This window comes from Mustelus asterias, chromosome 22 (assembly GCF_964213995.1).
Source record: "Mustelus asterias chromosome 22, sMusAst1.hap1.1, whole genome shotgun sequence".
NCBI classification, from domain to species: domain Eukaryota; kingdom Metazoa; phylum Chordata; class Chondrichthyes; order Carcharhiniformes; family Triakidae; genus Mustelus; species Mustelus asterias.
The window spans coordinates 13,775,405-13,800,509 of record NC_135822.1 but is presented as its reverse complement, the minus strand read 5'-3'; the positions used below and the strand labels follow the sequence as shown (position 1 = coordinate 13,800,509).

The 25,105-nt window shown below is 47.9% G+C and overlaps 1 protein-coding gene across 2 annotated transcripts in view; it reads right to left on the bottom strand.

The window, feature by feature from the left end:
• arhgef16 (Rho guanine nucleotide exchange factor (GEF) 16) overlaps positions 1-25,105 on the bottom strand; it is a 60,245-nt gene that overhangs the window by 8,855 nt on the left and 26,285 nt on the right. For both annotated transcript variants that reach the window (XM_078238761.1, XM_078238762.1), the window contains exons 7-12: positions 15,907-16,059; positions 15,620-15,749; positions 13,161-13,235; positions 6,656-6,748; positions 5,984-6,138; positions 4,862-5,074 (exon numbers count right to left, since the gene is read on the bottom strand). In XM_078238761.1, coding sequence (XP_078094887.1) covers positions 4,862-5,074; positions 5,984-6,138; positions 6,656-6,748; positions 13,161-13,235; positions 15,620-15,749; positions 15,907-16,059 — 819 coding nt within the window. The remainder of the gene's footprint in view (positions 1-4,861; positions 5,075-5,983; positions 6,139-6,655; positions 6,749-13,160; positions 13,236-15,619; positions 15,750-15,906; positions 16,060-25,105) is intronic.

Sequence of the window (25,105 nt, the reverse complement as noted above, 5' to 3'; positions counted from 1 at the left end):
CTCACAACACTTAGGAAGCATTTAGAGGAGCCCTTGAAATGCCATAGCATACAAGGCCCTGGGCCAACTGGAAAATGGCACTAGGATAGGTGCTTGATGGCTGGTGCAGATATCATAGAATCCATAGAATCCCTACAGTGCAGAAGGAGGCCATACGGCCCATCAAGTCTGTACCGACCACAATCCCACCCAGGCCCTATCCACATAACCTCATGCATTTATCCTTGCTAGTCCACCTGACACTAAGGGGCAATTTAGCATGGCCAATCCAACCTAACCAGTACATCTTTGGACTGTGGGAGGAAACCGGAGCAGCCGGAGGAAACCCACGCAGACACAGGGAAAACGTGCAAACGTCACATAGACAGTGACCCGAGGCTGGAATTGAACCTGAGTCCCTGGCGCTGTGAGGCAGCAGTGCTAACCACTGTGCCACCATGCCGCCCTTGATGGGCTGAAGGACCTCTTTCTGTGCTGTAAAACTCTACGGACATGATCTTACTGTGTGTTCATGTCACGCCCCCCCCCTGCAGCAAGGTCGGAGAATTTGGTGTCCAGCCAAATCTCCGTTCACTACAGCAGGATGGGAAAATCCCACCGGCGTGAATCGTGGTAAGATTCCGACCTGTGACTCTCCCTATGTTTCATGGTGCATGTTCCCTGTATCTGGCCATTTTGGCTCCCACTGGGCCAATAGGCACAAAGATAAGATGGGAGCAGTTACCAAGTGACGGCTCAATCACCTGGAGGTGTTGAACTCAAATCTCACCAAGGCAAGTTGCAAATTTTGACTAAAAAAAATAATCTAATGTGAGAGCAGGCTCCAGCAACAAAAAGGGCCTAAAAACGAGGGTAGATTGTCAGAAAAAGATTTCCTCAGAGAAAGCAGCCAGCTTTTCCCAGAGTTGGAACGTTCTGCCCTGGTTGACCCAATGGCCTCAGAGCAGGGCACATCCAACAGTAAACAAATCAGTAATAAATTGGTAAACCAAACAGAACCTTAGCAAGAAGCTGATCAATGCCTGGAATAAGTTGCTGGGGATGGTGGATTGGGGGACATTTTCTGGTGGCTTCATCAAAAAATAACCAATTGCTGCAACTGAGTGGACTGACTCACAGCAATGACGTTTTTATACAGGAGCATTGCCTCTGAGATAATGGCCACATGCCCAATGCCTGCCCTCCAGGGTGGCATCATGGTGTGGTTAGATTGGAAGAAGGATGTTAGTGGCTCAGAGGGCCCCCCCTTTACCAACTGCACCAGATCCTACTCTGAAGCGGTGAAGAGTGACTCCTCCCCTCTCCTCCCCCCCCCCCCCCCCCCCCGCCCCGCAACCTTGCGGAGATAGAACTGTCCGTCACCACACTCCGAGCCACACAAACTGGCCAATCTTAAGTTCAGAGCTCAGGCCAAGACCATGGATCTCAGCAGGTCTGTTTAGCATTGTCCTGAAAGCCAGGGTGTGAATATGAGGGAAGGAAATACATTAGGATTCCTGTCCCCGAGTACTTTGCACTGACCTTGTTACCAGGTCAACCCGTAGACAGAGGAGGGGCGACGGGACTTGTAGTGGCCTTGACTTTGATGCCCAGCATGGTTGAACAAAGAACAAAGAAAATTACAGCACAGGAACAGGCCCTTCGGCCCTCCAAGCCTGCACCGACCTTGCTGCCTGACTTAACTAAACCCCCTACCCTTACAGGGACCATACCCCACTATTTCCATCCTATTCATGTATTTGTCAAGATGCCCCTTAAAAGTCACTACCGTATCCGCTTCCACTACCTCCCCCAGCAACGAGTTCCAGGCACCCACCTGTGTAAAATATCTGCCTCGTACATCTCCTTTAAACCTTGTCCTTCGCACATTAAAAGCTGTGCCCCCGAGTAACTGACTCTTCCACCTTGGGAAAAAGCTCCTGACTATCCACTCTGTCCATGCCTCTCACAACCTTGTAGACTTCTATCAGGTCTCCCTTCAACCTCAGTCGTTCCAGTGAGAACAAACCAGGTTTCTCCAACCTCTCCTCATAGCTAATGCCCTCCGTGTCAGGCAATATCCTGGTAAATCTTTTCTGTACCCTCTCTAAAGCCTCCAAATCCTTCTGGTAGTGCGGCGACCAGAATTGTACATTATATTCCAAATGCGACCTAACTAAGGTTCTATAAAACTGCAACACGACTTGCCAATTTTTAAACTCAATACCCCGGCCGATGAAGGCAAGCATGCCGTATGCCTTCTTGACTATCTTCTCCACCTGCATTGCCACTTTCAGTGGCCTGTGTACCTGTACACCCAGATCCCTTTGCCTATCAATACTCTTAAGAGTTCTGCCACTTACTGTATATTTCCTAACTGTATTAGACCTTCCAAAATGCATTACCTCACATTTGTCCTGATTAAACTCCATCTGCCATCTCTCCGCCCAAGTCTCCAACCGATCTATATCCTGCTGTATCCTCTGATGGTCCTCATCGCTATCCGCAAATCCACCAACCTTTGTGTCGTCCGCAAACTTACTAATCAAACCAGTTACATTTTCCTCCAAATCATTTATATATATTACAAACAGCAAAGGTCCCAGCACTGATCCCTGAGGAACACCACTTGTTACAGCCCTCCATTCAGAAATGCACCCTTTCACTGCTACCTCTGTCTTCTTTGACCGAGCCAGTTTTGTATCCACCTTGCCAGCTCACCTCTGATCCCATGCGACTTCACCTTCTGCACCAGTCTGCCATGAGGGTCCTTGTCAAAGGCGTTACTGAAGTCCATGTAGACAACATCCATTGCCCTACCCTCATCAATCATCTTCGTCACTTCCTCGAAAAACTCGATGAAGTTCATGAGACACGACCTCCCCTTCACAAAACCATGTTGCCTCTCACTAATATGTCCACTTATTTCCAAGTGGGAATAAATCCTGTCTCGAAGCATCCTCTCCAATAATTTCCCTACCACTGATGTAAGGCTCACCGGCCTGTAATTACCTGGATTATTCTTGCTACCCTTCTTAAACAAAGGAACAACATTGGCTATTCTCCAAGTCTCTGGGACCTCCCCTGTAAGAAGTCTCAAAACACCAGGTTAAAGTCCAACAGGTTTATTTGGTAGCAGAAGCCACTAGCTTTCGGAGCGCTGCTCCTTCATCAGGTGAGTGGGAGTTCTGTTCACAAACAGGGCATATAAAGACACAAACTCAATTTACAAAATAATGGTTGGAATGCTAGTCTTGACAGGTAATCAAGTTTTAAAGGTACAGACAATGTGAGTGGAGAGAGGGTTAAGCACAGGTTAAAGAGATGTGTATTGTCTCCAGCCAGGACAGTTAGTGAGATTTTGAAAGCCCAGGCAAGTCATGGGGGTTACAGATAGTGTGACATGAACCCAAGATCCCAGTTGAGGCCGTCCTCATGTGTGCGGAACTTGGCAATCAGTCTCTGCTCAGCGACTCTGCGTTGTCGTGTAGGCTGCCTTGGAGAACGCTTACCCGAAGATCAGAGGCCGAATGCCCGTGACCGCTGAAGTGTTCCCCAACAGGAAGAGAACACTCTTGCCTGGTGATTGTCGAGCGGTGTTCGTTCATCCGTTGTCGTAGCGTCTGCATGGTCTCCCCAATGTACCATGCCTCGGGATATCCTTTCCTGCAGCATATCAGGTAGACAACGTTGGCCGAGTTGCAAGAGTAGGTACCGTGTACCTGGTGGATGGTGTTCTCACGTGAGATGATGGCATCCGTGTCGATGATCCGGCACGTCTTGCAGAGGTTGCTGTGGCAGGGTTGTGTGGTGTCGTGGGTCACTGTTCTCCTGAAGGCTGGGTAGTTTGCTGCGGACAATGGTCTGTTTGAGGTTTTGCGGTTGTTTGAAGGCAAGAAGTGGGGGTGTGGGGATGGTCTTGGCGAGATGTGCGATTGTTTGAAGGCAAGAAGTGGGAGTGTGGGAAGTGAGTGTAACGTTGTCTACCTGATATGCTGCAGGAAAGGATGTCCCGAGGCATGGTACATTGGGGAGACCATGCAGACGCTACGACAACGGATGAATGAACACCGCTCGACAATCACCAGGCAAGAGTGTTCTCTTCCTGTTGGGGAACACTTCAGCGGTCACGGGCATTTGGCCTTTGATCTTCGGGTAAGCGTTCTCCAAGGCTGCCTTCACGACGCACGACAGCGCAGAGTCGCTGAGTAGAGACTGATAGCCAAGTTCCGCACACGAGGACTGCCTCAACCGAGGTCTTGGGTTCATGTCACACTATCTGTAACCCCCCACGACTTGCCTGGGCTTGCAAAATCTCACTAACTGTCCTGGCTGGAGACAATACACATCTCTTTAACCTGTGCTTAACCCTCTCTCTACTCACATTGTCTGTACCTTTAAGACTTGATTACCTATAAAGACTCGCATTCCAACCATTGTTTTGTAAATTGAGTTTGTGTCTTTATAGGCCCTGTTTGTGAACAGAACTCCCACTTACCTGCTGAAGGAGCAGCGCTCCAAAAGCTAGTGGCTTGTGCTACCAAATAAACCTGCTGGACTTTAACCTGGTGTTAAAGTTGGACTGTGCTTACCCCAGTCCAACACCGGCATCTCCACATCATGACCTCCCCTGTAGCCAGTGAGGATACAAAGATTTCTCTCAAGGCCCTAGCAATTTCCTCCATTGCCTCTCTCAGTAATAGCCTGTTTCAGCTCATAGGCAGGGCGTGAGGATTTGGTCGAGTAGGAATGTCCCAGGGAACTGTATCCCACTGAGGGTCATGGCCAGCAGGAGTGGGAATTGTCGGGTAAGAGGGTGGGGAAGGATTTGTCAGAGGGAACTCGAATACTCCGATCCAGGCTGTTAGTTGGTTGCACTCACTCGGAATCTGCGGCCAATACGATTTGTTCCAGTTCACCGGCACTGTTCTTTTTCATGGTTATTTTGAAGAGGCGAGTATTGGAGCCACTGCGGGGCAAGGTTCCACCGCCCACGGCTTTCCCTGGGGGAGAGTGCGGCGACTCGTTACTCTCCACCGCTTCCACCTCCACCTGGTCGAGCTTGGCGTAGTCCTGCACCGTGTAACTCTCCTCACTGCCAGAAAAGGACAAAACCACAGGTAGCAGCACTGAACCAGACTCAACATCGGACTTCCAACACCTTCAAACCCAGGGAACCCTTCCAGACAGAACATGAGGTGACGACACATGGGATCCTCCCACAGTGAATCAGAGCAGACCCTCCCTCCCCCCAGCACATGGAGTCATGTGACTCACTGGGATTTGGACATCATTGGTCCCAAACTCACCTTTACCCCCACCCCTTCCCATTCCATTTTGGGCAGCCAGAATCATACAACTGCCGAAGGAGGCCATTGGGCCCATTTAGTCTGCACCAACCACAATCCCACCCAGACCCTATCCCCATAATCCCATGCATTTACCCTAGCTGGTCCCCCTGACATGAAGGGGCAATTTAGCATGGCCAATCCAGCTAAACCGCACATCTTTGGACTGTGGGAGGAAAGCGGAGCACCCGGAAGAAACCCACAGAGACACGGAGAGAACGCGCAAACTCCACACAGACAGTGACGCAAGCCGGGAATCGAACCTGGGTCCTTGGCGTTGTGAGGCAGCAGTGCTAACCACTGTGCCACCGTGCCGCTGATGCAGTGCTGAGGCACATGGGATTCACAAGTACTTCAGATGTCTAGCTGATTGGCAGGAGAGGCACTGCGGTGCATCCGAGGGTCTGGTGGGCTGCAGAGGGATCTACCAGCCAGACCAGTTCTAGATGACTATCTAGTGACATTCTGGGTGGGGGGGGGGGGGGGGGCAGTGCGTGAATCAGGACATTGCATTTAGCTGGGACCAACTCCAACCCTGCCCCCCCACCCCACCCCCCCCCACCCCTCCCTAACTGGCCCTCCTCCAGGGCCAACAATCGCTCTTGGTTACTACACAAACTCTGAGTTTCTTGGGCAACCAGCTAGGACTAATATACCTTCGTTTTCGGGTAAGAATCAACACATCATTGAAGAGGAAGAGGAAGCAGCTTTGCTTCCCAAACACTTTGCGAAAGATTCCGGATTCTTCCACAAACACGGTCAACTCTCCACTTTTCAGCAGCCATCTTGAAGTGGAGATGAGAGGAAAACCCTGGAACACAAGAGAGGTTCACATAAAACTGTCCGTGGGACGGGGAGGGGGTGAAGCCAAGGAAAGAGGACTGGGGATGAAAGATGGGGGGAGGGGTGAGTGAGAGGAGGGAGGGAGGGAGCAACAGAGAAACAATAGAGAAACCATAGAAACCCCACAGCGCAGAAGGAGGCTATTCGGCCCATCAAGTCTGCACTGACAACAATCCCATCCAGGCCCTATCCCTGTAACCCCACACATTTACCCCACTAATCCCTCTAACCTACACATCCCGGGACACAGGGGCGATTTTAGCATGGCCAATGCACCTAACCCACACATCTTTGGACAAATGGGAAACAAGGAGAGGTGACAGAAATTACTAAAATAAATATGGTCAGGGAGTGAGCAATTGTGGATCCGAATGGGAAAGAATCAAAGTTTGAGTGAATGGATGACAGGATAATAATGAACAAGTGAGCAAGAGGGGGGAAACATTCACACAAAATATAGGCTCAATCTGACCAGAGTACATTACCTTGATTTTCCCAAAGTCCAGTTGTGTCTGGATTGTGAACATCTGTTCTGTTCGCTCCATCTTCCGAGCTCCTTCATTGCACGTCTTAACCAGCTGGAAAGGAGTAGAAAGTGTCATTTAGAGTACTTGGAACTGTTGGGGTTAATGTGGGACTGGGGAAACAGCAACAGCCACATCACAATGTGGATTGTCACAGGGGAGTAGGAGAGTGTGATGGTGAGTCTGGTGGAAGTCAGCATCGAGGTAGCACCTCACCAGGATTGCAACTTGTACTGATGTATTTATGCATATACTTGTAGGTGTTATGAATAAACAGTTATTGTTCACCATACAACTTTACAATATGGCGAAAGCAGGTGAAGGACCCCAAAATCCCCAAGAATGAAGACGTAAAGAAACTACAGTCTGACTGGGAGGAAGTGTGACTAATTTCAAAATCTCAAATACACAGCTGGAGATCACAGCCAAGATGCTGCTTATCCGATATGGAGGCTGAAGGATAGAACAAAGATTCTGACTAAGATCAAGCACAACATCGTGGGCCGAAGGGCCTGTTTCCATGCTGTACTGTTCCATGTTCTATGATGGGGTGCAATGTTTTTTCTTGTCAGCTTGAATCATGTTTGTCTCTCCCTTCTGGAGGCACGGTGGCACAGTGGTTAGCACTGCTGCCTCACAGCACCAGGGACAGGCGTTCGATTCCAGCCTCGGGTCACTGTCTGTGTGGAATTTGCACATTCTCCCCGTGTCTGCATGGGTTTCCTCCGGGTGCTCCGGTTTCCTCCCACAGTCCAAAGATGCGTGGGTTGGGTGGATTGGCCATGCTAAATTGTCCCTTAGTGTCAGGGGGACTAGCGAGGGTAAATGCATGGGATTACGTGGATAGGGCCTGAATGGGATTGTGGTCAGTGCAGGCTCGATGGTCCATATGACCTCCTTCTGCACTGTTGGATTCTATGATTCTTGTGGGGACCACGAATTGGATTCCATTTTAATTTGGTTTTTGGAACAAGCAAGGAGATGGATTCGGGTTCGCCCAGTCCGCTCTGCGCATTGGCTTTTGTAACTTTAAGAATGGAGTAAACATTTTTTTTAAAGGAGACTGAAGAAAAATCCATTATGCAGCATAAATCGACTCCACCAGAGCGTGGGGAGGATCCCTGAGAGACCCGGTTGAAAGCAGAGTCAAAGGACCTCTACTAACATATTGCAAAAGAGTGAGCAAACCCCCCAAAATAGGCAGAAATAAGCTTTAGAATTTGGCACAATAATCAGGCAGTTCCAGCAGACCAAATGTTTTAACCAGCACGACTGTGTGGCTGTGTCCAGATCCAGAGTCAGATCTCTTTGCAACCGCGCACAAAGAGAAAAAAGTTTTTAAAAGAGAAGCCAGAGCGAAAATCCAGCATCGATTCAATATTCCAGACTCAGGAAAGCAGATAGCTGGCTAAACCAATTGGTTCAAAAGATTTTCTGCACAATTGCTGAAGTTTAAAATGGCTCCATAAACGTGGCCGTAGCTTGTCAAATCCCAACAATCCAGAGAAGAAAGAAAGAATAATGTTTTAAAGCTGCATCTCTATCGTGTTGAAAATCGCTTTGGACGAGTATTTAATATTGTCAGATGGAAAGGTCAGACCTGAGCATTAAATTTGCTGAGGAGAGGAAAAGGATGTTTGCAGAAGACGTACAGAATTTCAATGCTCATTGAGAAGGTGATTTTTATGATTTATGATAGCATCAGGCTTGAATGAAAAAGAGTCTGAACAAGTGAATACGATACAAGTGAATACACTATTATATTCGGAAAGTCCCATAGCCAGTGACATGATTACCAGCAAAGAAATAGACATTCGAATAACTTTGAAAAGGTCACAAAGTCCTTTGACACTTACTTTAACCTAAGAAGCAACAGCATTGGAGTGAGCAAAACTTAACAAGAGAGTGCAAAATCCAGGAAACCCCTTACATCAATGAGTTATTCAGATTGGCTGAAGGCTGTACCTGCGGTGACCTCAAGTCAAAGCTCATAACAGAGTGAACAGTAGTGAGGGTGGCCGTGATATCCTTTCGGATGTGCTCCAATCTAAAGATGATCTAATTTGGGGAAAAAGTCATCCAATTCGCGAACAATTGGAAGCTCATCAGCAAACTCAATTGCGTGGCCAAGGGGAATGATGGGACTGTCCAACCCGGCAGTCCAGCCGATAAATCGAGGCAAGGACAAGGAAACTTCAGAGCAAGTGAAACTGGAGATGGTGGCAGATTTGTCAGCGCTATGGTGTCAAAGGAGCTCACAGATGCGAGCAATGTCCAGCAATCAGTCTGCAGCACTTCCACCGGAACTGCCTGAGACACTTTGAAAAGATGTGCAAGTCCAAAACCTCGAGACATGCAGAGAATCCACGGGATAGATGAGTCACACTGAGGGGAAGTCCAGCAATGTTGCCTCACAGCGACAGGGACCCAGCTTTGATTCTGGCCTTGAGTGACTGTGTGGTTTATACTGTCTCCCAGTGTCTGCGTGGGTTTCCTCTGGGTGCTTTGGTTTCCTCCCACACTCTAAAGATGTGCAGGTTGGATGGATTGACCATGCCGGATTGCCCCTTAGTTTCCCAGGTTAGGGAAATTAATGGGGTAAATACGTGGGGTTATGGGGCTAGGGCAGAGGGTTGCCCTGGGTAAGATGCTCTGTCAGAGAGTCAATGGCGTCCTCCTGCACTGCAGGGATTCTATGATTCTGTGAATGCTTCTTGGGAGAGATTAAGGATCCCAGATACATATTTTGAAATTGACATATCCATAAATGGACACCTCACAAATTTCAAACAGGAGCCAGTGCGCTGATCTGTTGGATCAGGAACCATGGCTGAACAACCACTGGCTACGGACGTCAGACACACCACTGTATAGTTCTGGAGGAATACAATTATTGGTCACTGGCAGTGATTCAAGAGCCATTCTCGTATGGCAATAAGCAGAGAATTGAAATTCTGTATGTCTTCTGCAAACATCCTTTTCCTCTCCTCAGCAGTGATGCTTGTGTTGCTCCTGACGTCCTCAAAGCAGCAGAAACAACCACTGCAGTCAACTACACTGAACTGGAGACTCCCGATAGGTCCACCAGTGTTGACGATCCCAACTGGGACTTCAGTGGAGAATTGTTCTCACTCTTTGCAAGGGCAGTTATTCCAGCTCCTTTGCAGGCAGTAAACATTATTCTCCTTCAGTCAGACTAGCCAAAACTCCAGATGAGCACCAACATACCTAAAACACAAGATGCAGAGGAGAAGGAGCAGCAGCAGGAAGGTTGAGCCCGAACCTGTGTCACAGCTACAGTGAGCAAGTTGGAGCTTCAAGCCCACACACAACATGAAATCAATCCTGGTGCAGGAGAGAAGCAGCCACCAAGTTACCTAGACAAAATTCTGAGAGGCACAAATGCACATGAAGAAAAAGAGCACAGCTTTAAAAGCCAAACTGCAGGCTGAGCTCAAGAATGAGAAACAAGCAAACGGAAGAAAGGTAAACCTTCAACTTCCAGAAGAACATGGCAGACCCCACCGAGAAACAAAACCCAAGTCCACTCTATGAATGAGCAGAGCAAACATTCCCTCTTGAACAAGAGGGATAAGCTCATGCTGTCCGAGCAAGGAAGACAGATCATCAACAAAGAAAAATAACAACACTCAGAAGCACAAGAAGCGAACTGGATGTTGACACCCGAGTATTTGGCGTTACAGCAAGCGCTACAACATCAGTTCCAGGCCAAAGCAGCTGAAACTATCCCTCCTCCAAACTTGAAAAGAACAAAATCTAGAAGAGTTAGAGAGTCTCCAGACTGACTGAACCTGGGGGTGGAGAAGGGGTAGCATGTAAATATTATTGTAAATACATTTGGGCAAAGACTTGAGGGGTAGTGTAGTATTAGGGTGTTTGGGACTGCCAGGGTTAATGTGGGGCTGGGGAAACAGTACCGCCCACATTACGATGTAGAGAGTCACATGGGAGTGGTGGTGTAGTCTGGTAGAGGTCAGCATGGAGGTAGCACCTTGTAAGCTGTATACATATACACAGGATACAGTCCTGTGTGTTATTAATAAACAGTTATTGTACAACAATACAAGCCTCTTATTGGGACATCAGACAACCTTACAACAGAAAGCTGCTGGGTTCACTTTGGGGTTCAAAGAGTCAGGCCTTGGAGGAATTGTGTTAACATAGTTACTGATAACACAAACACAAAACTGATCAACAACCTGGGAAGTTGGGAAAGAACTCAAAAACCAGGCTGATAATTTGTGTTAAAGTTCAGGAGGTCAGAATCTAAGCTGCATCTATCCCCAACATCCCATCTCCCGTTAGTGCAGGTTGTGGTAAAAACGGAAGGAATCCTCCATCATTTCTTATAGATCTGACTTGACAATGTCAAGTCGTAAATGTGAGACTAACCTCTTTCATCATTGTTATAACTAAATGGAAACACCGGGGAAAATTCTCTCCTGCAGTTTCAGTCAAAGTGGACAGATCACGGGAGAAAATGTTGGGAGTTAAGGCCTACGGCGATCTCACATCCCTATCTCGAGTTCCTGTGCTCCCACCCCAGGAGTGGGCCTTGTCCCCAGCTCCCCGGCACACTTACCGCTGCTACATATGGCTGCCACAGGGAGGGAGAAAGACATTCTTATTGTGACTCCTTCCAAAAATTATTGACTACAGCTCAGCCTTCAACACCATTATTCCTACAAAATTCATCTCCAAACTCTGTGGCCTGGGCCTTGGCTCCTCCCTCTGCGACTGGATCCTGAACTTCCTAACCCACAGACCGCAATCAGTAAGGATGGGCAACAGCACTTCCTCCACGATCATCCTCAACACCGGTGCCCTACAAGGCTGTGTTCACAGCCCCTTATTATACTCCTTATACACCCATGACTGATTGGTCAAATTCCCCTCCAACTCTATTTACAAGTTTGTTAACGACACCACCATAGTGGGTCGGTTCTCTAACAATGATGACACGGAATACAGGAATGAGATAGAGAATCTGGTGAACAGATGCGGCAACAATAATCTCTCCCTCAATGTCAACAAAATGAAGGAGATTGTCATTGACTTCAGGAAGTGTAAAGGAGAACATGCCCCTGTCTGCATCAACGGGGATGAAGTAGAAATGGTCGAGAGCTCCACGTTTTTAGGTGTCCAGATCACCAACAACCTGTCCTCGTCTCCCCCATGCCGACACTATAGTTAAGAAAGCCCATCAACACCTCTACCTTCTCAGAAGACTAAGGAAATTTGGCATGTCAGCTATGACTCTCACCAACTTTTACAGATGCACCATAGAAAGCATTCTTTCTGGTTGTATCACAACTTGATATGGCTCCTGCTCTGCCCAAGACCGCAAGAAACTACAAAAGGTCATGAATGTAGCCCAATCCATCACACAAACCAGCCTCCCATCCATTGGCTCTGTCTACACTTACCGCTGCCTCGGCAAAGCAGCCGGCATAATCAAAGACCCTAAACACCCCGGACCTTCTCTCTTCCACCGGGAAAGGACACAAAAGTCTGAGGTCATGTACCAACCGACGTAAGAACAGCTTCTTCCCTGCTGCCATCAGACTTTTGAATGGACCTACCCTGCATTAAGTTAATATTTCTCTACACCCTAGCTATAACTGTAACACTACATTCTGCACTCTCTTGTTTCCTTCTCTATGAATGGTATGCTTTGTCTGCAGCGCACAAGAAACAATACTTTTCACTGTATACTAATACATGCGACAATAATAAATCAAATCAAATTTCCAGCAAATACTGCTGGAAACCTTGATCTTGGTCGAGACCTTAGATTGTAGGCTTTGTACCGGCCACTTCAGGCCCTTCGTTGGTTCTGTTAACTGCACAGCAATGCTGGAGTGGTTGACCAGGATTCTGAGAATGTGGGCATCATCTTCGAAGTGCCATTTATTGCCCATCCCTAATTGTCCGAGAGAAGGAGGCAGTGTGCCATCTTCTGATTTGTAATGCTTTAATACAACTAAGTGATGTGTTAGAGCACTGCAGAAAACAGTTCAGAAACAATCACATTTGTGTGTGTAGACTGGAGTCACGTGTAGGCCCAGAGAGGACGGCAAGTTTCCTTCCCTAAAGAACATTAGTGAGCCAGTTGGTCTTCACGCAGTTTGCAGATGACACTAAAATAGGTGGTACTGTAGACAGTGAGGAGGGGATCTTGATCACTGGGGAAGTGGGCCGAGAAATGACAAATGGAGTTCAATACAGATAAGTGTGAGATGTTGCATTTTGGAAAGTCAAATCAAGGTAGGAGTCATTGAGTGGAAAAACAGCGTCTGGCAGAACGTGACGGTAGGGCTGATGAACAGTTGTTCCTCAATCCGCGCTGCCTCTACTGAGGGATGAGGGGTTGGCCAACTATTAAACTGCACAGAGTGTGTGTGTGGTGGGGTGGGGTTGGTGGTTATATAATCTTCTCCTGTACCTTACTGATGGCTTTCAAAGCCCTGGTGGCTGCATCATACTCCAGTTGAAAACGGTTTGTTTTCTGACAAATCGTCTGAAAGACAAATGAGAAAGGATTAGTGTGAGAACATAGCGACATAAAAGGGAAAGGCGCGGAAGTCACATTGTACAGGTAATGATCAGGGATTGAGAGCCAGGCCTTGCTGTGACCTGGTTGTATTCCAATTGGATTGAGGCACCTCAGAATGGAACATGCTGTCTGGAGACCAGCTGAATTTTATTGCAGTCTCTGTAACGTTTTGTAATGTACTTTCATAAATGTTATGAATAAAGTCTATTTTTGGAGGAAAAAAAGAGATACAGGTTCCAGCTTTCCCTTTTGAAGGTGTGAACCAACTGTTCGCTCTCCCCACCAAGTACTCAAGTACTCGAGAGTCCAGATCACGGCGCACTGGATTACACCTGCACTCAGAAAGACTGACTGCTTGCAAAGACCACAGCTTCCCTCTGCAGCACAAGGGCTAGATCCAGGGAGGAGTGGGCTGAGTGGTCACTGCAGAGGGAGCTTTCCCAGTCTGACTGAACTGACACCATGTGGACACATGGTGCAGCAGGGAGCCAATAGCGATGATGGTGGGAGCAGTTTGGTCGGAGTACCAGATCCTTGGTGGGGGGAGGAGAATTTTCTGTAAACCATTGCTGGAATGGTGAATGATTCCCTGTTGCTTTTCACTTCCATTTCCAGTGATATTTTATCCCAGGTTAATGGAAACAAGGGCGGGGGGGGGGGGGGGGGAACAGACAAGGACACGATACTGGAGCCATCACCTTCCACACGTCCCTCAGAAACATCCCAAAGTGCCCGAGACCCACTGCGTTACACTGAAGTGCGTGGACCCAAATGTAGGTAAATGTGGTAGCTAATCTGTGCACAGTAAGTTCCCACAAGCAGCATTGAGATGAATGAGCCAATGTGATTTTGAAACGGTTCATTGAGGGAGGGATGTTGGCTGGGAGACTCTCAGGGAGCCCCCACCACTTCTTCAGGTGATGACCTTTAGTGAGAATAAAATGGACATTCCACCCATGCCTTAAAGTAATGAGTGAAACAGGGACTTCTTGGGCAGCACAGTGGTTTGCACTGCTGCCTCACAGCGCCAGGGACCTGGGTTCAATTCCAGCCTTGCACATTCTCCCCATGTCTGCTTGGGTTTCCTCCGGGAGTGCCAGTCCAAAGATGTGCGGGTTGGGTTGATTGGCCATGATAAATTGCCTCTTAGTGTCAGGAGGTTTAGCAGGGTAAATATAGGGAGTTATGGTGATAGGGTCTGGGTGGGACTGTTCTCGGTGCAGACTCGATGGGCCGAATGTCCTCCTTCTGCACTGTGGGGATTCTATGAAACCCACTGGTCTCCCATGTTGCAAATCCCAACACAGCCACACAATTCTTCCAACTGAAATGTGAAGGGATTGCTTTATCAGAGACTGTTGTACATTCAGGGAACCTGCTTGTACCTTGTTTAGTATTTTTTAAATTCACTTGTGAGATATGGGCGTCGCTGGCTGGGCCAGCATTTATTGCCCATCCCTAGTTACCCGAGGGCTGTTGAGAGTCAACCACACTGCCGTGTCTCAGGAATCACATGTCGGCCAGACCGGGTAAGGATGACAGACTTCTTTTCCTAAAGGACATTAGTGAGCCAGATGGTTTTTCCGTTAATCGACAACGGTTTCATGGTCATCAGTAGATTCTTAATTCCAGATATTTTTTATTGAATTCAAATTCCACCATCTGCTGTGACGGGATTCGAACCCGGGTCTCCAGAGCATTAGCTGAGTTTCTGGATTAATAGTCTAGCGATAATACCACTAGGCCATCGCCTCCCCAAATTATGGATATTTCAATGGGGTGGGTGAAGGTTGACATGGAGCATAAACACTGACAGGAACTTCTTGGACCAAGTAGCCCATTTCTGTGCTGTACGTACAGTGTATATGTGTACTGTGGAACAGACTGCGTACCTTCAGCCCATCGAGTTCCTCCCACAATTCATGAGTAATCTGCTCCATCACATACTCAATCCCACCCAGCAAGAGTTCCACAGTCATAGAATCCCTACAGTGCAGGAGGAGGCCATTTGGCCCATTGAGTCTGCACCGACCACAATCCCACCCAGGCCCTATTCCCCGTAACCCCACATATTTACCCCGCTATTCCCCTGACACTTGGGTCAATTTAGCATGGCCAATCAACCTAACCTGCACATCTTTGGACAGTGTTTTCACACATAACACATCTCCTTCAGGTGGCCTGAATTTTAACGGTCTCAGCAGTTCAGGAGCCCATCTCCATTCCAGCCCCTGTCCTGTCGAGGATTATGAGTAAAGATGTCAATCTTCAACTGTCATGATTTTAGTCACCAATAACCCGCCAGCCAGTGATCAAAAACCAGATAACAGAGATTCCAGGCAACCTACATCCATGAGGAGCGGCAGTCGGGTCACCCTCTGCATGGGTAGAATCAGAAAGGAGATGATAGGCAAACCTCCACATTCCGGTTTACTCTGAATCTGCTGCAGGGTTTCCTTGAAATGTGTGTTTGAATTGCTGCAAGAGACAGAGAAAGAGCATTAACCAACACCCAGGCATCAGTGACCCACCAACACAGCCTAACCTGGTAGGCCCAGGCTTCACTCTCAGTCCCGACACAATGTTTGACTTGACAACGTTCAAAGGTTTCAGCCTCAGACCGCTCTGGACTTACAGCAGCTTCTGGAGTGTTCTTTGCTGGTAAATTTCATTGGAGCAGTAGATGACATAAGGATCAAAGCGGTGTGATGTGTGATATTCCACGATGTCACTGATATCCCGGATAACTGGGTCCTGCTTGTGCCGCATTTCGAGGTCATCAAAAAACCTAAGGAGAAGGACAGAGTAATTAACAGGCAGCATTTCCTGAACGTCTCCCAGCAACAGCCAACAAATCGATCATTGATCTCAGGATGTTCCAGAAACTAAACCCGGTCAAATCAAACCAAGGGCCAACTCTGCAGCTGTCATCATCACCAAACTCTCCACCAACAACCTGACTTTACGTAGCACTTTAAACATAGCAAATCATCCCAAGGTGCTTCATGGGTATTCATACAATGCAGATGGAGGCCAGTCAGCCCATCGAGCCTGCATCGACAACAATCCCACCCAGGCCCTATCCCCATAACCCCACGGCAGCACGGTAGCGCAGTGGTTAGCACTGCTGCTTCACAGCTCCAGGGTCCCGGGTTCGATTCCCGGCTCGGGTCACTGTCTGTATGGAGTTTGCACGTTCTCCTCGTGTCTGCGTGGGTTTCCTCCGGGTGCTCCGGTTTCCTCCCACAGTCCAAAGATGTGCGGGTTAGGTTGATTGGCCAGGTTAAAAATTGCCCCTTAGAATCCTAAAAAAAATGCGTAGGTTAGAGGGATTAGTGGGTAAATATGTGGGGGTAGGGCCTGGGTGGGATTGTGGTCGGTGCAGACTCGATGGGCCGAATGGCCTCCTTCTGCACTGTAGGGTTTCTATGATTCTATGATATTTACCTTGCAAGTCCCCCTAACACCAAGGGGCAATTTATTATGGCCAATTAACCAACCTGCACATCTTTGGACTGTGGGAAGAAACTGGAGCACCCGGAGGAAACCCACGTAGACACGGGGAGAACATGCAGATTCCACATTGACAGACACCCGAGGCTGGAATTGCATCCGGGTCCCTGGCGCTATGAGACAGCAGTGCCAACCACTGTGCCACCGTGTCATCCATATTAGTGAAGGAGCATCTTCAAGGACAGGAGATTGAGGTTTAAGGAGGGAAATTTGGAGCTTAGGACCTGAGCGGATGAAAGCACGATGGCCAATGGTGGGGATACACACGAGGTCAGAAGTTTATTTTTATTCAGTCATGGGGAATATGGGCGTCGCTGGCTGGCCAGCATTTATTGCCCATCCCTACTTGCCCTTGAGGTGGTGGTGAGCTGCCTTCTTGAAACGCTGTAGTCCACATTCTGTGGGTTGACCCACAATGCCATTAGGGAGGAAATTCCAGGATTCTGACCCAGTGACTGCGAAGGGGTGTAGAACCGTCAGAGGGTTGTTGGGTTAAAAATGGTTACAGAGAAAGGGAACAGTGAGGCCCAGGGGATTTGGGGGAGGGAGGGGAATTTGAACACTAGGGTGAGAAATTTAAATCTGAGGTGTCTGGACACCAGTGGGTATCTGACTTGATTTATTAGTCACATGTATTAGTATACAGTGAAAAGTATTGTTTCTTACAGGCAAAGCATACTGTACATAGAGAAGGAAAGGAGAGGGTGCAGAATGTAGAGTTGCAGTCATAGCTAGGGTGTAGAGAAAGATCAACTTAGTGCGAGGTAGGTCCATTCAAAAGTCTGATGGCAGCGGGGAAGAAGCTGTTCTCGAGTCAGTTGGTACGTGACTTCAGACTTTAGGTTTTCAATTACCTCAGCATCTTCTGGCTTACTATGAGCAGCACCACAGGGGGCTCTGCAAGTACATAATCAACAGGCAACACCCAACCGAGAGCTGAAAACAAACAAATCCTGGGATTACGCCCCACCTCCAATTTGGAGAACCTGTCAGTAACAGCTAGGATATGCAAGAGCCCCATTCCTATTCCATATTCCAAGAGGCGCACCATTTGTCCAGATAAGAACTAAAGCTCAATCATTCACATTGGCTGGCAATGCGTTCGTTCACTTGAAAGCAACTGATGCTACACCTGTTACAGTTCAATCATATCCACCCATTGGCTTTTTGAGGCTAATAAAATATAAGCCCAACAATCACAGCAACACACCCTCCCCACCTCACACTGTGTACATGGAGGCAACTTACCATCACCACATTGCTCCTTTAATTAGAAATCTAGCAATTTACCATCAGTGCACTGCCCCTTTAAACAGAGGTCTAGGTCAAAGGCCATCCTGACAACACACTGTTCAAATCTTGGAAAAAAGTTCACCTGTTCAGATTAAATAGATGGTCATTTTGTGTGTGTGATGTTTCTCTAATTTAACAAATGGGCATTAAGGAATTTCTATTCTTAACAGTAAACCAAGGAGCTCAAACTCTGATCACCAATTTCTTCATCCCATTTGCTTTTCTAATACTTCTCAACTACTCAACAGAAGTTTCCAGAAGGTGACCTTTGTGCCTTACAACCAAGGAATTGGATTCTGTTATCTGCCCCGTGGACCCAATAGTTAATATTTACCCCACTTGCAGCAATTTGGTTTAACTCCAATCTCTAATGATCTTGCTCCCGTACCCTACATCCCCAACTGTCAAATTCTCTCACAGTTAGTGAATGACACAGAGTTTCATGTCACTCAAAGCCTAAGCGACAGCCACAGAAAGCACCAAGTCCCAGCTGTGGCCCAGTGAGCAGCACCTTGAAGTCAGGACGTTATTAGTTCAAGGCCCAGTTCAGGGAATTGAGCACAAAATCCAGGCTAACACGTCAGTGCGGTACTGGGGGAGAGCAGCACTGCCTGAGGTGCTGTCCTATTTGAGCAAGCTGGCTTTCCAGTACCCAGACTGCCTCCTTCCACCTGTGTGACCTCATGTCTCAGCCCATCCAAATTCCTGCCTTTATAAACCTCCATACGCTCGACTATTCCCCAGTTCAACTGGCTTGAGTTCTTCCGGGATTCTGCTGCCTGCATTTTAACTTGTTCCAAGGCCTGGTCACACTACATCCCTGTGCTCCCATTCCAGTAACATCTCAATGTTAAAATCCCTCCCTAACCTTGCCCCCGTTTATCTCTGTAACTTCCTCCAGCCCAACAGCTCTGCGGGTTCAATCATTCTGCCCATCCCTCATTTTAATCAGACACCCACTGGCAGCCATGCCTTCAGTTGCCTCCAAGCTCTGAAACACCCTCCCTAAAGCTCTCTGATTCTCCTCATCTAATGTGCTGCTTAAAGCCTACCTCTTTTGGTCACCTGCCCTAATATCTCCTATGTTTTTTTTATTCATTTGTGGGACATGGGCGTCGCTGGCTGGCCAGCATTTGTGGTAAGAAGTCTCACAACACCAGGTTAAAGTCCAACAGGTTTATTTGGTAGCACAAGCCACTAGCTTTCGGAGTGCTGCTCCTTCATCAGGGAAGTGGGAGTTCTGTTCACAAACAGGGCATATAAAGACACAAACTCAATTTACAAAATAATGGTTGGAATGCGAGTCTTTACAGGTAATCAAGTCTTAAAGGTACAGACAATGTGAGTAGAGAGAGGGTTAAGCACAGGTTAAAGAGGTGTGAATTGTCTCCAGCCAGGACAGTTAGTGAGATTTTGCAAGCCCAGGCAAGTTCTGGGGGTTACAGATAGTGTGACATAAACCCAAGATCTCGGTTGAGGCCGTCCTCATGTGTGCGGAACTTGGCTATCAGTTTCTGCTCAGCGACTCTGCACTGTGTGTCGTGAAAGCCACCTTGGAGAACACTTACCCGAAGATCAGAGGCCAAATGCCCGTGACCACTGAAGTGTTCCCCAACAGGAAGAGAAACACCTTTATGTAAATGTACTGCCCAAAATGTACAGCATTTGTGGCCCACCCCTCGTAGCCTGAGGGCAGTTGAGAGTCAACCACATTGCTGTGGCTCTGGAGTCACATGTAGGCCAGACCAGGTAAGGATGGTAGGTTTCCTCCCCTAAAGGACATTAGTGAACCAGGTGGGTTTTTCTGACAATCGACAATGGTTCATAGTCATCAGTAGATTCTTAATTCCAGATATTTTTTCTTGAATTCAAATTCTACCATGTGCCGTGGCGGGATTCAAACCCAGGTCCTCAGAACATTAGCTGAGTTTCTGGATTAATAATCCAGTGATAATAGCACTAGGCCATCGCCTCCCCGAGACTTGGTGATGTGACTTGAGCAGTATAGTGGCACATGGGCGGCACGGTGGCACAGTGATTAGCACTGCTCCCACACAGCGCCAGGGACCCAGGTTCAATTCCGGCCTCTGGTCACTGTGTGTGTGTGGAGTTTGCACGTTCTCCTCGTGTCTGCTTGGGTTTCCTCCGGGTGCTCCGGTTTCCTCCCACAGTGCAAAGATGTGTGGGTTAGGTGGATTGGCCATGCTAAATTGACCCTTCGTGTCAGGGGGATTAGGAGAGTAAATATGTGGGGTTATGGGGATAGGGCCTGGGTGGGATTGTGGTCGGTGCAGAATCAATGGGCTGAATGACTTCCTTCTGCGCTCTTATGATTCTATGGTGTCTAATTTTGGGTCATAATACCTTTTTGTGAAATACTTTAGGACATTTTGCTACCTGAAAGGTGCTAAATAAATGCAAGCTTCTGTTGTTGTTGTAAAGGCCCATAAGAATGGACAGTGGGTGAGGATAGCACCCACTGTCAGTGGCAGTGAGGCCCCACCCACATAAAGAATTGGAGATGATTGGTAGAGGATTAGAATATAAAAGCAGGAAGGTAATGTTAAATTCATATAAACCGTTGATTAGGCCACGCTTGTGGAATACCGGGCACAGTTCTGGTCTCCACAGAACAAAAATCATTTACAAGAGTTGGGTGAAAAGAAAAGTTGTATTTGTATAGCGCCTTTCACTTTCTCAGGATATCTCAAGGCATTTTACAGTAAATGCAGTACTCTCTTTTTTGGAAGGATAGTCATTGTTGTAACGTACGTGATCCAACCACCTGGAAAAATTGGGCAGCCTGGGATTTTTTCCCCTGGAAAAGCGAATGTTTTTAAAATCATGGAGAGATTCGATAGGGGTGGATGTGGTGAAATTGTTTCCACTTGTGGGTGAATCCAAAACAAGAGAGCATGAATAGAAGATAATTACTAACACACAAGCTTTGTTTGAGGAAGACTTTCTTCAGGCAGAAGGTGATGACAATAACATTCCCTCCATCATAAGGTCACAAAGTACGAACAACCATCTCCACCATGAGAGAATCTATAGGGCGGCACGGTGGTTAGCACTGCTGCCTCACAGCGCAAGGGACCCGGGTTCGAGTCCCGGCTTGAGTCCCTGGAGTTTGCACATTCTCCCCATGTCTGAATGGGTTTCCTCCGGGTGCTCCGGTTTCCTCCCATTGTCCAAAGACGTGTTGGTTAGGTGGAGTGGTCATGCTTAATTGCCCCTTAGTGTCCAGAAGTGTGTAGATTAGCAGGGTAAATATGTGGGGTTATGGGATACAGCCTGGGTAAGATGCTCTATTTTTAAGGTGCAGACTCGATGGGCTGAATGGCCTCCCTCTGCACTGTCGGATTCTAACCATCCCCTCTTGACATATAATGGCACCACCATCACTGAATCCCCATCTATCAACATCTTGGGGGTTACCATTGACCAGAAACTGAACTGGACTCGCCGTATAAATACTGTGGCTACAAGAGCAAATCAGAGGCTCCGAATCCTGTGGTGAGTAACTCACTTCCTGTCTCCCCAAAGCCTGTCCACCATCGACAAGGCCCACGTCAAGCGTGTGATGGATTATTATCCACTTGCTTGCATCGATACAGCTCCAAAACTCAAGAAGGGCGGCCCAGTGGCACAGTGATTAGCACTGCTGCCTCTCGGCTTGGGTCACTGTCTGTGTGGAGTCTGTACGTTCTCCCCGTGTCTGTGTGGGTTTCCTCTGGGTGCTCCGGTTTCCTCCCACCATCCGAAAGACGTGCTGGTTAGTTGCATTGGCCGCACTAAATTCTCCCTCAGTGTACCCGACCAGGCACCGGAGTACGGCGACTAGGGGATTTTCACAGTAACTTCATTGCAGTGTTAATGTGAGCCTATTTGCGACAATAATAAATAAACTTTAAGCATTTAAGGGGAGGTTTGATGAGGGAGAAGGGAATAGAGGGGTTTCGAGAGGGTGATTAGACTGGGAGGATGGATGTGTGGAGTATAAACAACAGAATGGACTAAATAGGCCTGCAGATTCAGTGCAATCCTTTGAATCTCACTGTCCAAACTCTCTCAAAGAGGACTGAAGTGGGAAAGGGGTAGCAGGAAAGGCAGCTATCACGGGGCAGCAGTCACGGAGCTGAGATCACGGGGCAGAGGTCACGGGGCAGAGGTCACGGGGCAGAGGTCACGGGATGCACGCCACACCGATGAGGCAAGATTCAGCAGAGTCAGGAAATGAGGGAACACAGCTCAGCACATTCACAAACGACATTTACGCCAGGCAAAACCAGGCCAACCCTAGCTTGTCAGCTTTCCAGAACCCAGGGTTCCAGGCCAGCACTGTAATCTGATCCTGGTAAACTTGCTGCCGACTTAAGCCACGTCGTGTAACCCAGGCTGGCAATGGACCTGAACACACACGACTGCCGCATGGACTAGTTGCCACACTATCCCCCCCCCCAAAAATCAACTTTCTTGCTCACTGCTTCAGTGAAACTCCTGATTTGCCTCTCATGAGCACGGAGAACACCTCTTTCAGAAAAGCACCCTGAGAACATTCAAATCCTGGCCCATCTCCAACTGTCACTGGAGTTGTTGCATGTGAAGCAGTTTGGGTGGTTTTCCTGTCCCAACACGCCTGCTGCAGCTACGAGTGGAAAGCACAAAACCCATTCAGCTTTCACCAACATCCAGACACCATATCGTGCAGCTCAGGCCAACAACAACAACTACCTGCATTTATATAGCGTCTATAATGTAGTGAACTCCCCCAAGCTGCTTCAATAGGACAACAGTCAAACAAAATTTGACACTGGGCTACAGAAGACGACATCAGAGATGACCAAAAGCTTGGTGAAAGGAGGAAGTTTGAAGAGTGATTTGAAGGAGAATGAAGTGGAGAGTTTTAGTGAGGGAATTCAGGTGGACAAGCAGTCAACCAATGGTGAAGTGATTAAAATCGGGGATGCACAAGATTTGATTTGATTTATTATTGCCACATGTATTAATAATGTGGAGATGCCGGCGTTGGACTGGGGTAAACACAGTAAGAAGTTTAACAACACCAGGTTAAAGTCCAACAGGTTTATTTGGTAGCAAAAGCCACACAAGCTTTCGAAGCTCTAAGCCCCTTCTTCAGGTGAGTGGGAATTCTGTTCACAAACAGAGTTTATAAAGACACAGACTCAATTTACATGAATAATGGTTGGAATGCGAATACTTACAACTAATCAAGTCTTTAAGAAACAAAACAATGGGAGTGGAGAGAGCATCAAGACAGGCTAAAAAGATGTGTATTGTCTCCAGACAAGACAGCCAGTGAAACTCTGCAGGTCCACGCAACTGTGGGCGTTACAAATAGTGTGACATGAACCCAATATCCCGGTTGAGGCCGTCCGCGTGTGTGCGGAACTTGGCTATCAGTTTCTGCTCAGCGACTCTGCGCTGTCGTGTGTCGCGAAGGCCGCCTTGGAGAACGCTTACCCGAATATCAGAGGCCGAATGCCCGTGAGCTTAGAGCTTCGAAAGCTTGTGTGGCTTTTGCTACCAAATAAACCTGTTGGACTTTAACATGTATTAATATACAGTGAAAAGTATTGTTTCTTGCGCGCTATACAGACAAAGCATACCGTTCATAGAGAAGGAAAGGAGAGTGTGCAGAATGTAGTGTTACAGTCATAGCCAGGGTGCAGAGAAAGATCAACTTAATGCGAGGTGGGTCCATTCAAAAGTCTGATGGCGGAAGGGAAGAAGCTGTTCTTGAGTGGGTTGGTACGTGACCTCAGACTTGGACGAATGGAGAGATCCCGGAGGGTTGTGGAGCTGGAGGAGATTTAGGGATAGGGAGGCGTGACGTCATGAATGGATTTGTTAACAAGGGTGCACATTTCAAAACTGAGGCATGGCAGGGTTAAAAAGCAGCGTGCACAGGAGACATTGCTGAAAGGGATTTGGAAAGAGTTAGGATATGGCAAGCAGGGTTTTGGATGAATTCAAGTTCATGGCGGCGGGGGGGGGGGGGGGGGGGGGGGGGGGGGGGGGGGTCAAAGAGCGATACCAGGACTGACACAAACTGCCATCCAAACAATACCATTTCCAGGAGTTGATGGTACTTCCTGGGGTGAATATTTACAGCACTGTGTGAGCCAATGAGTTGAATGCTGGGCAGAGGAAACACAATGTCTGAACACATGGCTGAATAGACAGAAAGATCTCCCAAGGCAGTGATAGTTCTCCACAAGACAATGTATGGAAAATAGTTATACATAAACTATGGGCATAAACTCAATTCCAACCACTGAGTGTGTCTTCCAGGTGTGACTCACTCATTTCCTTTCTGCTAGGCAAGGTGAGGTCACTATACTTCACCTATTTTTTTTAAATGTAAGTTTTTCTCGGCAAATTGTTGACCTTTGCTGGGGCAGTTCCACTCATTTTCGCTGCCTCATTGCCGAGAACATGCACAATTCTGCAGCCTAAACATGAAGCGATGGTGGGATATTAACAGTGGTGGAGATTACAACCCCTCCCTCACCCAACAACCTCTGCTTAGCTTCACTGGAGAGGTAGAACTGGTTTCAAATTGCTCCTGGGCTAAGTAAGGGTGGGGATGGGAGCTTGGGTCTGTGTGGCGTCTGCGCGTTCTCCCCGTTTCTGCGCGGGTTTCCTCTGGGTGCCCCTAAGCATCACCTGTCAAACTCCCAGTTGTGATTTGCCCAAGCGTGACTGCCAGATGAGAGCTGGATTTCTCAATTTATGTGATGCCCCTGCAGTCAAATAGCTCACTCACTGTCACCGTTGCTCAGGAGGTTCCTGGTGCCATTGGAATGCAGCACAGCACCAGTCAGCAGGTTTGGCAGTGTGGCGTTGGAGAACAAAAGGTCAACTCAACATGTTCGAGACACCAATCAGATCTTCCACATCATCATCTATATCTGCATGGCACAGTGGTTAGCGCTGCTGCCTCACAGCATCAGGGATCCGGGTTCGATTCCCGGCTTGGGTCACTGTCTATGTGGAGTCTGCAC